Here is a 14,725-nt window from a genome sequence, read left to right on the forward strand (position 1 = left end):
AGGTCACGTTTTTTGCATCATCTAACTGTGAGGTGCAGGAGTGTAAATAACAACTTGGGATTTTGTCACAGTTACAGAAAATGTCAAAGGTAAATAAAAAAATAATAATAACAGAACATTACAATTGCTGCAATAGACGCATTTACTTCCTTTTACCTCATAGATCAGTATAATATATAACCTAACCATCCTTTTACATACAGCTGTCTCCTCTTCTTACGCACTCCTCCTATTCCCAGACTTCCAAACTGTGCGCAGAGCACCGAGGAAACTCGCGTCTCTGCGCAGACACGGAACCTGAGAGCGGCACGGAGCGGAGGCACAGTCCATGTCTCTGGTTTGGAGTGACAAGAAGTGTGCTTCTCGGCAGAATAACACAGGTAAAGCAACTGACATATAGCACAGCTTAAGTTACACAGCTTTTTTTTTTTCATTTTAGATAAGTTTACTTAAGTTTTGTTAGCGGACACAGTGTTAGCTTAGTGTCCGAGCAGGACTGTCGTAAACTTCTGCTTACCTCATTAGCATTAGCAAACATTCCTGCAACTTCTATAAAGTTGGACTGTAGCTGACATGTAACTTCATTATCTCTGACATGTGCCTGTTCAATTGATCGGAACACGTTTTTGTATAAGTTTAAGTTTTGTGAGTGAAGTATCATAACACCGCCAGACACAGTGTGTTCAGACGAACAGCTGTTAGATGAAGAGGAGGCTTCAAGGCTTGTAAAAACACCTGCAGTCAAACTGTGTGTCTGCTCTAAAGTAATGTTTATGACTTTTACACGTTTTTTTAATGTTTACCGTCGTCCTCGTGATAGGAGTGTGTCATTATGATGCCATACATGTCTTTCACAATAACTGTGAGTCATGCAGTGGTAGACTAATAAATTGGCTCAAGTGTTTTTTAAACCAGGCTGACTACCAGTGCTGTCCAGAGGTATCTAAAACAATTATTCACTTTGAAGATCTAGATTCACACAAGACGTGGACAGTTTATGAAATGCTAGCTGAAATGTCTGGCTTTTTTCAGTAGACATAGACACAGTTTTCTGGCACCAGTAGAAGTAAGTTAAGCCTCTAAAGTTGACACAAACCATCCCTGCTGGCGTCCAGACTTGTGCGGATGACTTACAAATCCGGCCTAGGATCATTGGAGAATACCAAAAAACAATTGGATAATTACTGCATGGATGATTATGTTTCAGCTGGCAACAAGTTATTGTATTTAACCCTAACTGATGCAGTGAGTAGCTTCTCATTTCTTGAACAACCATGCATGAAGACACATCCTGTGGTCGTGGTAAAGATGACAATCTGTTTCAGAAGGGTAAAATTATTAACATGAATCAAGCAAAGAAAACATCTAGGGAGACTGAAGAAGCTACTAAAACTTGGTTATGTGGAAGTTGAGTCATGGCAACTGGACCTCCTTCTTGTTAGTACTTAAGTACCCAAGTAGCTTCTTGAGTCTCTGAACGTTTCAACACTGAGTTTCAACACTCAGGTAGACGTATTAGAATGTGTGCCTTTTTTTTTGGATGGGCAGTGTATGATGCTTTGTGAATTTAAATGGTCCAATAGTTTTTAACAATAGCTTCAGCTATGTTAACTATAGTTCCAAAAGCATCTGTAAAAATATATTAAATATAAAAAAAAACATCGAGGACATAACATACTTAATATTTTGAATTTAGTTATTTGGCATGAACTTGCAGGGCTTCTATTTGTATTTCTACACTGTAAGTGGTTTGGCTGTAGAGAAAAGAACCCAATACCTCTGCTACCACAGGAACTAAGAGCATGTAGGCTTTCACAACTACCAAAAACACCATGTGATTTTTATACTTCCTCTTAGCTAGATTAAAGTGTGAAAATCAATACCATCTTGAGATTTTATCTTATTTTTTTTCTAAGTTGTAATGAAAAGCTGCAGCCTTTTCAACTGGCTAGGGTTGTCTTTTTTACAATTATCGGTGGTGCGACTGTTCAAACTATTTGAAGATGTGACCATGGATTCAGTGGAACTGTGACCTTTGCAAATAAAAAGTCTGAAGATGCAGAAAAAACAAAGAATTAATGAATAATTCACAGATTAATTGTTACATGCAGCCCTACAATTTTTCTTTACTGTCACTGTAAGAACAACATTTCTCAACATACAGTACACTGTCTCTGCAGATAAACTGCTGGTTCTACCCCAGTGATGTCTTCCCTGTGGTGGGAGCGGTGGTTCCTGCTGCCCTCCAACGGTACCACTCCCCCTGCTCTGGACAACAGCAGCTGCTTCACCTCCACTGAGAACACAGTACTCAAAGGAGTCCAGTTTGGAGGAGTGCCAGTAGTGCTACTGATCGATTTCTGTGTGTTTCTGGTATGCATGTGTCTGTTTCCTTTCGATGAGATTTAGATAAGTTGAAAGTAGTATATTTTGTCCTTTCATTCAGTGTCTTTTTTTATTATTGAATAGCTTCTTATATTGAGTCTGATCCAATACTTATATTTACCTTTACTAGGTCAGCATTAAATATGTATCTAATATAAATAAAACTAACAGGGAGAATGTAACTTCTGAAACTGACATGGCCTGATTTTGATATTTGGCTTTAAGGACGTCACTGCTTCTTTCTGTCTTTTTTCAAAGGCAGAAAATAGTTTTTGTTTTATAACCTGAGAAAGATCTAATAAACACCTAAAACCTAACGCTGATTAATTGCCTCTCTTCATTCTGCCTACAGGTGTTTGTGAGCATCTTTTCTATTATCAGGAGAAAGTTCTGGGACTTTGGGCGTCTAGCACTGGTCGCAGACAATGAAGAGTAAGTTTATGACCTGACAAGCTTTTTTTTAAGATGATCTGAGGTTTGACAGACTGATCATAGTAAGTCAATTAAATGCAACGTTGAATTGAATCTTCTGGTAGATCTTTGCTAGTTTGCTTAATTCAATGACACTGATCTTTTTGTTTCAGCACAACACGCCGCCGACGCACATCATCGTCCAAGCTGGATGACCATGAGTATGAATTGGTATGTGAAAGAAAATTTCTCAATATCATCACCATAATCAATAATAATAAAGCATAAAAAAATATCCTTGTGAGATAAGTATTTACTGACTTAACTAGTCTAATATTTGACAAAAAAGGCATTACGTTTACAAATAAATCACAATAAAGTCACTTTGCAAGTAGTGCATCTGTTCATTAAGTGTTGTTACCTTCAACCTCCTGGTTTAAATATCTGACAATGAAAAAAAACTCTTTAGAATTAGGTGAATGACAGATAAAATCCCCTAAACCATCATTTTGAGCTCTTGCATTTGATTCCGGATAATCTTGTTATAAAGCAAAGTGTAGTTTAAGCCTTAATGTGCTTTTGACATTAATATGAATAATGTATAAAGTATAAATATCTCTCTGTCTGTTAGGGATTCTGTTCTTGGCTGCCCTACATCATCAGAATGGAGTAAGTAACGCTAGTTATATTTGTTAACTTATTGCACCACCAGAGGTATTTTATCATGTTGTATGTACGGTCCACATGTTGACCTCTTCTTATAAGTGTATGTCTGTATGTGTTTCAGTCAGGAAAAAATCAAAGCCAGATGCGGCATGGACGCTGTTCACTACCTGTCCTTTCTGCATCATATGATCTTCTTGTTGTCAATCATAACTATCGCCTCCTTGTCAGTCATACTGCCTGTCAACCTGACTGGAAAGCTTATGAGTAGGTTTAAACACTGGCATGGCTGTATGTTTTTGTTTTTCTGTCCATCTTCTTGTATTTACCTGCTTACACACATCTCCTTGTTTATTTATTTTAGGTGATGATCCAGGAAATTTTGGAAGAACGACTGTTGGGAATCTTCCAGAGCAGTAACTGCTTTAAAAGAATATGCCATTAAATATATCTAGATATAAAAGGAAAAGTGTACTGTAGGGGAGCTTCATGGTTTTGTCATAAAAAAGGTTTTCTTTTTGTCTGATATTTTTACTTCTAGAGACAAGTTGTTATGGCTGCACACAGTGTTTGCTGTTCTGTACCTGGCTTTGACAGTTGGTGTGCTGCGACATCACACATCAAAAATAAAAGGCATGCGCAGAGAGACGGTGAGTGTCTGTACCAGAAGTGTAGTTATTACATTAACTCAACTGTGTTTGTACCTGACTGATATGTTATACTGGCTTTCACAGACCAGAAACGCCTTGTTTGTGTGTTCAGTCCCTAAAACTGCAACAGAGGAAGATGTAAAAAGGCATTTCACGTGAGTAGACTAAATTGTTATTTCCACTGTATTGTGTAAAAGTGACTTTTAGTCCTAATGTGTTTCACTTGGTTGTTACCAAAAATTACAGCCACCTACACAATTCTGTTTTTGAATAGGGAGGCCTATCCAACCTGTTGCGTGTCTGCTGTGACTTTGGGCTGTGATGTGGCCAAGCTCATGCACCTTGATAAGCAAAGGTAAGAAGTTAGAAGTAACTGTAAATAAAAACCCATCATGTGATTCTGTGCCGGTGTGCACGTGTCAGCAGGTGAGAAAAACAATCATATCCAGCAACTTGTTGCTTTCAGAGCTGCCAAAAATGCATATTTCACTGTTAATAATTAATTTTTGCTTTGTGCTACACAGTTTTACTTTATTAGAAATGTACCTAATATTGGTAACAGATATCTGTGAATTTAAAGTCTGTATTATGCAAAGTGTCAGCATCAAACCCAAAGACTGCATTATATCATTATAGGTCAAATCTTGAATGCACATGAAAAAAGAAATGGTTGCAACCACCTGTCTATTGTGTGTATTCCAGACTTGATGTAATGTAGAGGTTACTGTTTTGTAAACCAACTTTTTCCTGTTTCTTGTTCTTTTCAGGAAGCGAGCTGGAACAAACCTGCACTACTACGAGTGTGTCCTTCAAAAAACAGGGAAACATGAACTGATTGACCCACGAAGGTGTGTGTGTTGCTGTAGCAACTCTGAGAAGGTGAGATGGTTCAGGATGTCGAGATGTTTATTTTTTTTTATTATTTCTCATGTTACAATTTATGTTTAAAGTATTTTCAATCTTGTACATTGTTTTTTTTTTTTTTTGTTAATATAATCTAAACAAAAAATAGATGCCAAGCTCTGACTGACTTTATTTACACACAGAAATTCAAGCAAGGTCTGTGTGAAAAATTTAATCTGTGTACTTGTGTGTTTTGCTAGGTTGATGCCATAGAGTACTACAGCGCTAAAGAAAACAACTTGCTGCAAGAGTTGAGAGAGGAGGCAGAACTTGCACCACAGCGCCACCTGGGGATTGCCTTTGTTACATTGCAGACAGAGGCTATGGCTAAGTAGTGAGTAACTGTACAGCACTATGTGATATAATCCAATCCAATTGATCATACACTACCTTTATACATTTTTAAGTATTAAGTAAGTATTAAGACAGTGATTGTTTAATTTCAACTGTTCCCCTATGACTTTTTTAAATGAAGCACATCTTTGGGGAATGGTTTAACATCAACCGCTGGTTAATGTGTATCACTAACAGCTGTCATTACCCATTACAGCATTCTCAAAGACTTCAATGCACTCAAGTGTGGTGGCAAAAGTTGCTGTTGTAACAATGAGCCCCAACCTTCATCTAATAGTAAGACTCTGAAAGTGAACAAGTGGAGCGTAAGCTATGCACCCCATCCCAAAAATGTATATTGGTAAGATGTTTTACAAAATTCTGATGCCAGACGAACTGCAAACTAATGTAATTATCATTTACTACTTTATTTTTTAAATGAAGTACTTCTATATTTTAGAGAATGTACTACACGCATTTTTTACACTATTTGTAGTAGAGGCAAGTACTTGCACATTTGCTTGAGTAATGTGTATTTAATTGTGTTCTTCTACCACCCCTGTGATTTTCATCTACAACATATTTCAGCTGTATCAAAATATTGTATTGTATACAATTGTATATTATACATATACATTTTTTATGTAACTGTCTTGTTGCTTCTGTTTTTTATTTTCTGTCTTACAGGGCCAATCTCTCAGTGCAGGGTATTCGCTGGTACATGCGCTATGTGATGCTCAACTTCTTTCTTTTCTTGCTGCTCACCTTCCTCACCACTCCCACCATCGTTATTAACACCATAGATAAATTCAACGTGACTAAACCCATCAACAATCTCAACGTGAGGCTTGCACACGCAGACACATATACATGTCAACATTTTATGTTTTCAAAGCTATAAATCAGCATTTTTGTTTTTTCACTCCAGAGCCCCATTATCAGTCAGTTCTTTCCCACTCTCATGCTGTGGTCCTTCTCTGCGCTGCTGCCTACCATAGTCTACTATTCCACACTAGGAGAGGCACACTGGAGCAGGTAACACACTTGTACAGTGGCAGTGCTGTCACCAGTTTCTGTTGTCAGACAAAGGGTTTTGATCCAGTCTCTGTGTCTCAGGTCAAGTGAGCAGCTGAGCATGTTGCACAAGCTCTACTTCTTCCTGCTTTTCATGGTTCTCATCCTTCCCTCGCTAGGACTCACCAGGTAATTTATGTTAACATTAATAACATTAAATAGAATAAGCAACAGTTTACTTAGCATCTTGATTATTTATGCATATGCATCAAGTCTGTAGAAATGAAGGAGCACTTACAGTAGTAAGATGTGACTAACAGTTTGCCGAAATTGCTAATATGTGTATTTTGTTACAGCTGGATTCAGTGAGAACTTTGACTAAACTTTAGCAAAATCTTTGTTTTAGTCTTTCAGTGTTTTTCCGCTGGCTGTTTGATAAAGAGTTCCTTTCAAATGGGAAACTGAGATTTGAGTAAGTTTTTCCTCTTCTTTTCTTCTGCTTTTTAAAATATTATTCTATGGTAATAAGAAGGAAATTGCATATTGGAGAAATTACATTTCCAGTCTAGACCTGTTTTACTGTAAATGCCGTCACAGTTCAGCTGTATTCAAAGTGCTCAACATTAAAAGAATCCCTTAGGTACTCAGTCAGAAGACTACAATGTGAATTACAGCAGTTCCTCTAAACACATGGTTTTGTTGAACCTAATGTGGAAGTAAAGGTTTTCACACATGGACTGTTAATTGTTGGACTAGTGGACGCTGGAATCTTTTTCTTTTTTTTCTAAATATTTTTTTTTCTCATTGTCTCTTTATGTCATTGGATTTTGTCCTCTCCACTTTCATACCTTTTCTCATTTTCTCTTCCTCCACCAGTTGTGTGTTCTTACCCGACCAAGGAGCGTTCTTTGTCAATTATGTGATCACAGCAGCACTGGTGGGCTCCTCGATGGAGTTGCTGCGATTACCTGGGTTACTGCTTTACTCCATTCGTATCGTGTTTGCAGGCTCTGCTGCTGAACGGAAATATGTCAAACAGGTTTGTAATGGCATAAAGGAATGTTATACCTGGCCACCATGTTCAGGGTCCTGTTGTCTTGATTTTGTACACAGCGAATTGTAAAAAGTTGTGACCTTTGCTGTTTTTAAACATGTGAATCAACTGTCATGTAGTTGCTTTCTCCATAAATACGTGTTGGACGTGTTGGTCAGATGTCTAGTCAAGCCAGGATATGCAAACATATCCTACACAAAAGTGTAGTGCTGTAAACTGATGGATAATGTATTATAGAAATATATCAAGGGCTCTGGGTAAAGAATGATCCCTTTTTTCTGACTGCAAAGATTTATGCATAGTTTTTTTTTACCTGTAACTCAAGTCAATGACAAGTTAAACAAGGAAAAAAGAATATTTTGTTTACAATTTAAAATCTTATTCTCATCTCAACATTTACTAGTTTTTTTTACTTGTGTTTACAGAACCAGGCATACGAGTGTGAATATGGAGCCATGTACAGCTGGACCCTCTGTGTGTTTACAGTCATTATGGCTTACAGCGTCATTTGTCCCATAATTGTGCCTTTTGGTGAGTACTTAGGTGGTCTGTGCACAAGCACATGGTTACACATACAACATTTTACTTTGTCATTTCATTTGTTAATTTCTGTACAGATGGCATATTTCTGTCATTTACATTGGTTTATTAATGGCTGTGGTGTGTGCGTGTCTGTATGTCTTCAGGTCTTGTGTACATGCTGCTGAAGTACGTAGTTGACAAACACAACCTGTACTTTGCCTACTTGCCTGCTTACCTAGACCATCAGGTCCACATGGCAGCAGTCAATCAAGCTCTGGCTGCACCCATCATCTGTCTAATATGGATTTACTTCTTCTCTGTGCTCAGAACAGGTAAAAAAGCATGTCTCTTGAAAATCCTGATAAACCCTAACCCTAACATCATAACAGTTCTTATTGTCTGTAACAGAAAAGACAGACTGTGCATTTGTGATTGTTGCTTGTGGTGATTTGCAATATTAATTTCCAGAATTTCACATGCATTTAAATTACATACTGTTACTGAAAACAACATACATGTTTTATCTGATGGTAATTTTGTAAACCACATTGCTAATTGCTATTCAGACTTCCCAACTTTAATTTCTCAAGTGAAGCGTGGACTAAATATACATGATTACTATATAATTACGTCAAAGTGTTTACTTCAAGCAGCTACGCAAGTCAATCCTGAATGTCACTATTGAAACTGTACGTGTGGGTGCATTTGCCATGTTTCAGGTTTCAAGACTCCCACATCTCTTTTCACCCTGGTGGTCCTTTGTATTACTGTATTCATCTGCGTCAGCTACACCTGCTTTGGCTATTTCAAGTACCTCAGTCCACACAACGATGCAGTGAGTGTTTCCTTCTGTGTGATATATGTCCTACATGTCCTCATCACCCTACACACTGAGCCCTCTCATTGTTTTGGTACTTTTGCAGGTGAAAGAGGAAGATGAGGATACAGCAGAGAAAGGGGTAGAAAACACCATGGTACAGTAGCAGTTCTCTAACTAACTCCACAGTGTGACTAGGGACCATATGCATTACTGGTTTAATTTCAGAGTAACTTACTCTAAATTTGCTGTACATTGAGTTATTTCCTTGTTATACTGTTGTTAGTTTATTCATTATCAACAGAGTAAAGACTTTAGCCACAGAAAAAGAAACGATAACCAGCAAACTGTGTGTGTAAGGGGTTAGTACGTTCACACCTGGGCTTTCTCTGCGATTCATGCAAGGTAATTTCATATGTAACCTAAAATTTCACGAGCTTTGTGTTTCCCCCTATTACCCAGTGTTCTTCTGTTTAAAGTTGTACGTTAGACATTACTTGCAACATTACATCAGACACATCAGCGAGAACCTTAAACCTAAAGAAGACTATTGAGACACCTTTAGTTTGCTTTCTGCATTTATCCTTTTTTTTATATACTTTATAATTTTACTTTAATTTTACTTTATAATTACAGGTCTTCCTTCCCAAAGTGCTTAATCCCAAATCGCCTGACAGCGCCACACAGGGGTCTACACGTCAGCAGTCTTATGGCTCTACACAGCAGACTACAGTCCACAGCTCCTGTCCAGTGGAGGAAGACATGTTAAATGGCTAAATCAGTGTGTTTCACCACCAAGTGAAAGGTTTGGAGTTGGGATTTGCTGTGACTCCAAAATGTAAATCTGCTTCCTTCACAATAATTTTCGAGATTGAATTTAACAGTTTGAGTTTGACTTCACTTCCACTGTACTGCTCAGTGAGACAGGATCTGTCCCATTGTGGGAAAATATTCAGATGGAACAAAAAAAAAAGTGCAGTGGCTTCTAAAGACCAACTACAGTCCAATTTCCTTTCCTTATACAATTGGGAAGCCATGTTAAAAATGCAGTGAAGGCAGCAGAGAATAGTTTTATTACAGTAAAGACAGTAAATAGGAATTAGATGATTTATCACTTGGCCCAGTGCACATGTGAAATCTACCAACTATTTTAATGCCATCAGTTAAAAAAACTGTTAGATGTTAAATGTTTCTGATAAGGACCATTTCACTGTGACATTTACCCCAAAATCTACATTGCCAATCAAGTCATGTTTATGAAGAAATGCTAAATCTTGGTTATTGCACTAGCTGAAGCTGATTTACCTTTTAGCTAATTACCATGCAAATGTAACCAGAGTAAAATCAGCATCACTTATGCCAAAGAAGTGAACAGGCAGAGCTTGCTGCTCATTAATTGTTATCTACATGCTGACTTGTTTAGATTTTTCCACAGTGCCTTTTTTGATGACAGAGAAATGCCAAGAAAATAACCTATTACCTACTTTTAATAATGCACTTTTTTATATGAAGAGCTTTATGTTTTTACATTTGTAATTAAACAAGCAAATTAACATTTATGTTAGTGTTGCAGGAGCAGGCAAAGTCTTTATTTTGTTTAATCAATATATTACAATAATTGCGCTTATTTTTTAAGGTATGAATATGACACTGTACCAAAAGTGAATGTTTTAAACAGGTCAATGTTTATTTTTTATTGAATGTGTGTTTTTGCAGATTTTTTTCAAAGTTACACAGATAACTTAATATTTTAATAGGAAGTGAACCTTAGCTTTGTTTAAGGTGACACATGTCACTACTGAACCTTATGTGCCGTTTTATACTACACAAGAACTACTTAGATCTTATGAGTGTGTTTTGTCATCAGGGGGCAGTGTTGAGCTGCGGAGGAAGCTTTACCCCTCCAATATAAAGCAGACAAATGCACAGTGTTGCATTGAGGATTTGGAACTTCTTGGTATGAGCCAGTGAGTGTCAATTCCAGTAGCTCCACCTCCACCTTTCACTATTGTCTTCCTTTCTGTTCATTTTCCTTTTGCTTCCTCTTTTTCCTGCCCTTTTCCCCTTTCTCACCACGGTGCCTGCCTCAGCTGAGAAGGAGCTCTGTTGTCACTGAAGGGCTTTTGGGGTGCAGGAGTGGTTAGCACAGTTGTTAAATATGGGTAATGAGGTGCTAAGCTAATAACATTTTAGGTTATTAGTCGAGTATAAAAGAGGTGTTTTGCTGTTGGATGAAGATCAGTTTACTCTAATAGACCCTAATGACAGTTCTTGAAATAATAAAAGTTGTATTATTTTCCATATGTGTGTACACTTCACTTACAGGCATTAAAAACGGACTAAATGTTGTAAAGACATTTTAAAACCCTGTGTCACTCTTCATCACACAACAGCTCCTGGTAATAGCTGCATATTTAGTCGGGTCATAGAAAGTTTAAAGATTTGTTTACAAGGAATTAGCACGTTAGCATTTTAGAGCAATATTAATGTTGTGCACAAAGGTTATGGACTGTATTTTTACCCCCTAATGCTGGACAAAGATTATGTATTACAAAACACCCCCATTTGTTTCTTCTTACTAAAGTTGCATGTATGGTTAAGCAATAAAGACACTGTACTTAGGGCAAAGTGATTTCTAACATGCTAAAAGTGCTACTATCACAAATGGTGTAGCATAGTTTTCTAGATGAAGCTTATAATCATTTAATTATAAATAATTGTAAACTGAATAACTCCCATACAAAGACACTTTGAGACAAGTTTGAACAGACAAACGTACCTCAACAAAGTCACATGAGACAGCTGTGCAGGGTCAGGATGCAGGGCAGTAATAACTTCCAGACTTTGTGTCTTCAAGGATGAGCTGGGAAAGAGATTAGTTTTGTATTAGACACCTGATATACTGTCCGTAGGTTGTATCTTCTTCGTGTGTGTTTAATACAGACACTCTGCTGGAAAGATGTGTTTTCTGCAGGCTCAGTGGTGCAGGAGTAATATGGATTTTAAGGCTGCAGGAGCCTGGGAAGCAGCAAAATCCACTCACTTCTCCCAGAACTACAGTATACTACCCTTTAAAACCACACTGCAAACTTTGACCCAGTGTCAAATAGACCAGAAATTCACTGGCTCAGTTTCGGCACACATGGTTCTTGGCTTATTGTAATGGGTGTGTGAAAGTCTGATCTGAAGTTTAATCCAATTACATGCAAACTGGGAGCGGTTTGTGGCAACTCATGCACATGCACAGCTTGCTTAGTTCTTCACATTGTTGATGCTTGGCTTTGCACAAAGTATATAGTGCTCCAAGTTGGACACACAAACTACCTTGCGTTACAAAAAATGATTTTCTGTTTTTAGCTCCTTTATTGTAGAGCCAGTTGTTTTATGGGTCTATAATTTTCTAATAATTTTCTTCTAAGTTCCAAAGGGTTTCTTGGAGAAGAACTTTGTAACTTAGTAGACATTACAGTGAAAATAGCAGTGTCCTAAATACTCATCCATTACTGGTTTATTCTTTTACTACATATGTAATAATATTGCATGCTTTCCCATTTTTCTACAATTTGTTATCTGACCTGCTGGGCATCAATGCTATGACTCTTAAGTTTATAATTGGAGTGTACAGTTTATAATTGGAATCAAAGCTACATAGCCATTTCCAAGAAAATGTTTATGCTAACCTGAGCAAACATATATATATATATATATTTTTTTTTTATGTTAGCAGCTTTAACAGCATTATCCTTACTTTCGTATTGGATGATGCATATGTCCAGATACATAAGCAATAAACTAATAGGTTATAGGTTAGTCCATTTAGGAGTTTGGCTCCATCTAAGTAAATAGAAAGTACAGATATGACATAGATTTACATAGATGTAAAGGAGGAAGGCACAAGTATAAACTTTCAAATTTGAGGGATACAGATAAAACTATGATTATGATAATTATTGGTTTTGTGCAGTTTGTTGGCACCTCAGGTCAAATTAGCAGACACAACATGCCCTTCTATGAATCAAAATATTTACTAAGTGTTAATCTAAGACCTCTGTGACTGTGTTTTGTATACGTGTGCAACCCACTGAACTCAGTGTCCTCAATGCATTCTTGGTATTGTTGTCGTCTGTGCTTTTGTAGACCACAGACACTATTATTTAGTCACTTCAAACCCTCTCTCCCAGCATTCACTTAATTCTGCACTCCCAGGCCACTGAACTTAAGAAAGAGCCGCTGTGTTATGTGTGTGCTTGCATGTGTGTGTATAAAATAGGAATTAAACCCATTTAGATTTCTGAGGTTTTGGGGTCAGGTTTTCTTCGTGTCACCACGAAGATCGATGGATGTGACCTCTGACTGCTCCAATTTGTATATAAACATGACACTGGCCAATCACGGCATCGCGTGTGATCGTGCCAACCAATGAAAGGATCTGGCAGCATCGTGTTCAGTGGTACTCCCATCTTTTGTCTGTCAGGATTAGTGCCGTGGCAACGCTGGTCGCCTGGGAGGTGAGTTTCCCAGAGCAGGGACCAGGACAGAAGCAGACTGCTTCGTTCCAAGCATTGCTTCCTTCTCGACCAATTGGGAAACAGAACTAGAGTGGTGTGTATGGTGTGTCACTCTATGGCTTCCAGCTTCAAAACTTCCACCTAGACTGCCAACTCTAATGAGGTGCCATCCTAAGCAACAAGCTCAAAGTGTGTTTGTCTGTGTGAATGAGTGGGAGGGTTTGGTGAGGGGCTGCCCCTCTCTTCTGTGTGGGGTATTCTGTGGAGAAGTCACCCCACTCTCCCTCCCTTTTCTGTCGCTGGACTACGTTCGCCAGAAGGGCGGAGGGCCAGGCAGCTGAAATCACCACTGCTGAACGAGCATGTGACTCTAGACCGAGGCCCTTTTGTGTGAACATGGGAATAGGCAAACATGGGAATGAATAGACATAAGGAATTATTAAAACCTGCTTGTGTGTTTTTCTGATTGCTGTTCTTGAGGGAACTCTCTCACAATGGGTTATTAAAGGTTAGAACTCTAAACATTTTTTAGGAATCGAAGACACGTTTCTAAAAACGCTTTCTTTAGAATCTTAACTTTTTTAATTACCCCTCTGAGTAGGAGTTTTCATTGTCAGTGGCGTGGTGCGCCACGGCCAGTGGATTCAAGTTGGATTTACATGACAAGGGGATTCACAGGAAATACTGCATACATGTAATCCACATTTGCTGCTGCTGCTGTTGTAACATTAGAATGAATGAGGCAGCATCAGCAGAAAATGAATAAAGCTGTATCACTGTAGCAGAATGAAAAGTGATCGGTCAGGTTTATATATCTATAAGTTAAAATGATGATGATAAAACTGCTCACATTGGCTAAGGCTGCTGGATCTGAGACAACCAGTGTCCGTTTAGTCTCTTTTAAACAGGATTTACTCCATATGCTGCTAAGAGGAGGCAGTGATCGTTTTACCTAAAACTGGTAATGAATAACAATGTCTATAAAGAATTAAATGGACAACTGAGGATGGATTTAAATGCATGTTTGTGTAGAAGAGGATCTGAGCAGGAGCACAGGCTGTAAAACTCAGGTTACATTATGAGACACACACATAATCGTGAGGGCAAAGGAGATGGCCATGATGATACAAGCCTTATTGGGCCTTAACCATGTTGGATGGTTGCCCAGTATGTAGGATATGACTTTATGTTGTGAATGAATGTCTTCTGTAACAACATAGGAAAAAGAAAATTATTTTTAATTATTACCTAACTCTTTGTAATGTCATCGTTGAACAGTAGATTTGACTGTGAAATGCAGCTAAACAACAAATTGCGAGTGTTCAACACACTGACAGAATCACACAGCACGGACCGACACCTATCCCTTTGTTCTTCCTTTCCCATGCTAGATGATGTTTCAACTATTGTGCAGGCAAATTATAGCTCTATAGCTCACAGACTTGCGCACACGCACACACACTGC

The 14,725-nt window shown here is 38.1% G+C and overlaps 1 protein-coding gene across 1 annotated transcript; it reads left to right on the plus strand.

Annotated features, from left to right (window-relative positions):
- The first annotated feature begins 256 nt into the window (after positions 1-256).
- On the plus strand, positions 257-11,117 carry tmem63a (transmembrane protein 63A). Its single transcript, XM_026341546.1, has 23 exons — positions 257-380; positions 2,181-2,373; positions 2,738-2,817; positions 2,970-3,027; positions 3,428-3,465; positions 3,584-3,726; positions 3,824-3,875; positions 4,001-4,109; positions 4,194-4,264; positions 4,384-4,464; positions 4,877-4,988; positions 5,213-5,346; positions 5,563-5,706; positions 6,033-6,186; positions 6,274-6,380; positions 6,462-6,548; positions 6,766-6,831; positions 7,236-7,398; positions 7,839-7,944; positions 8,100-8,267; positions 8,655-8,770; positions 8,859-8,909; positions 9,389-11,117. Exons 2-23 carry the CDS (start codon positions 2,206-2,208, stop codon positions 9,527-9,529), a joined length of 2,349 nt encoding a protein of 782 aa, XP_026197331.1. The 5' UTR covers positions 257-380; positions 2,181-2,205; the 3' UTR covers positions 9,530-11,117.
- The last annotated feature ends 3,608 nt before the right edge of the window (positions 11,118-14,725 follow it).

The sequence above is a fragment of the Anabas testudineus genome, chromosome 24 (assembly GCF_900324465.2).
Source record: "Anabas testudineus chromosome 24, fAnaTes1.2, whole genome shotgun sequence".
Taxonomy (NCBI): Eukaryota; Metazoa; Chordata; class Actinopteri; order Anabantiformes; family Anabantidae; genus Anabas; species Anabas testudineus.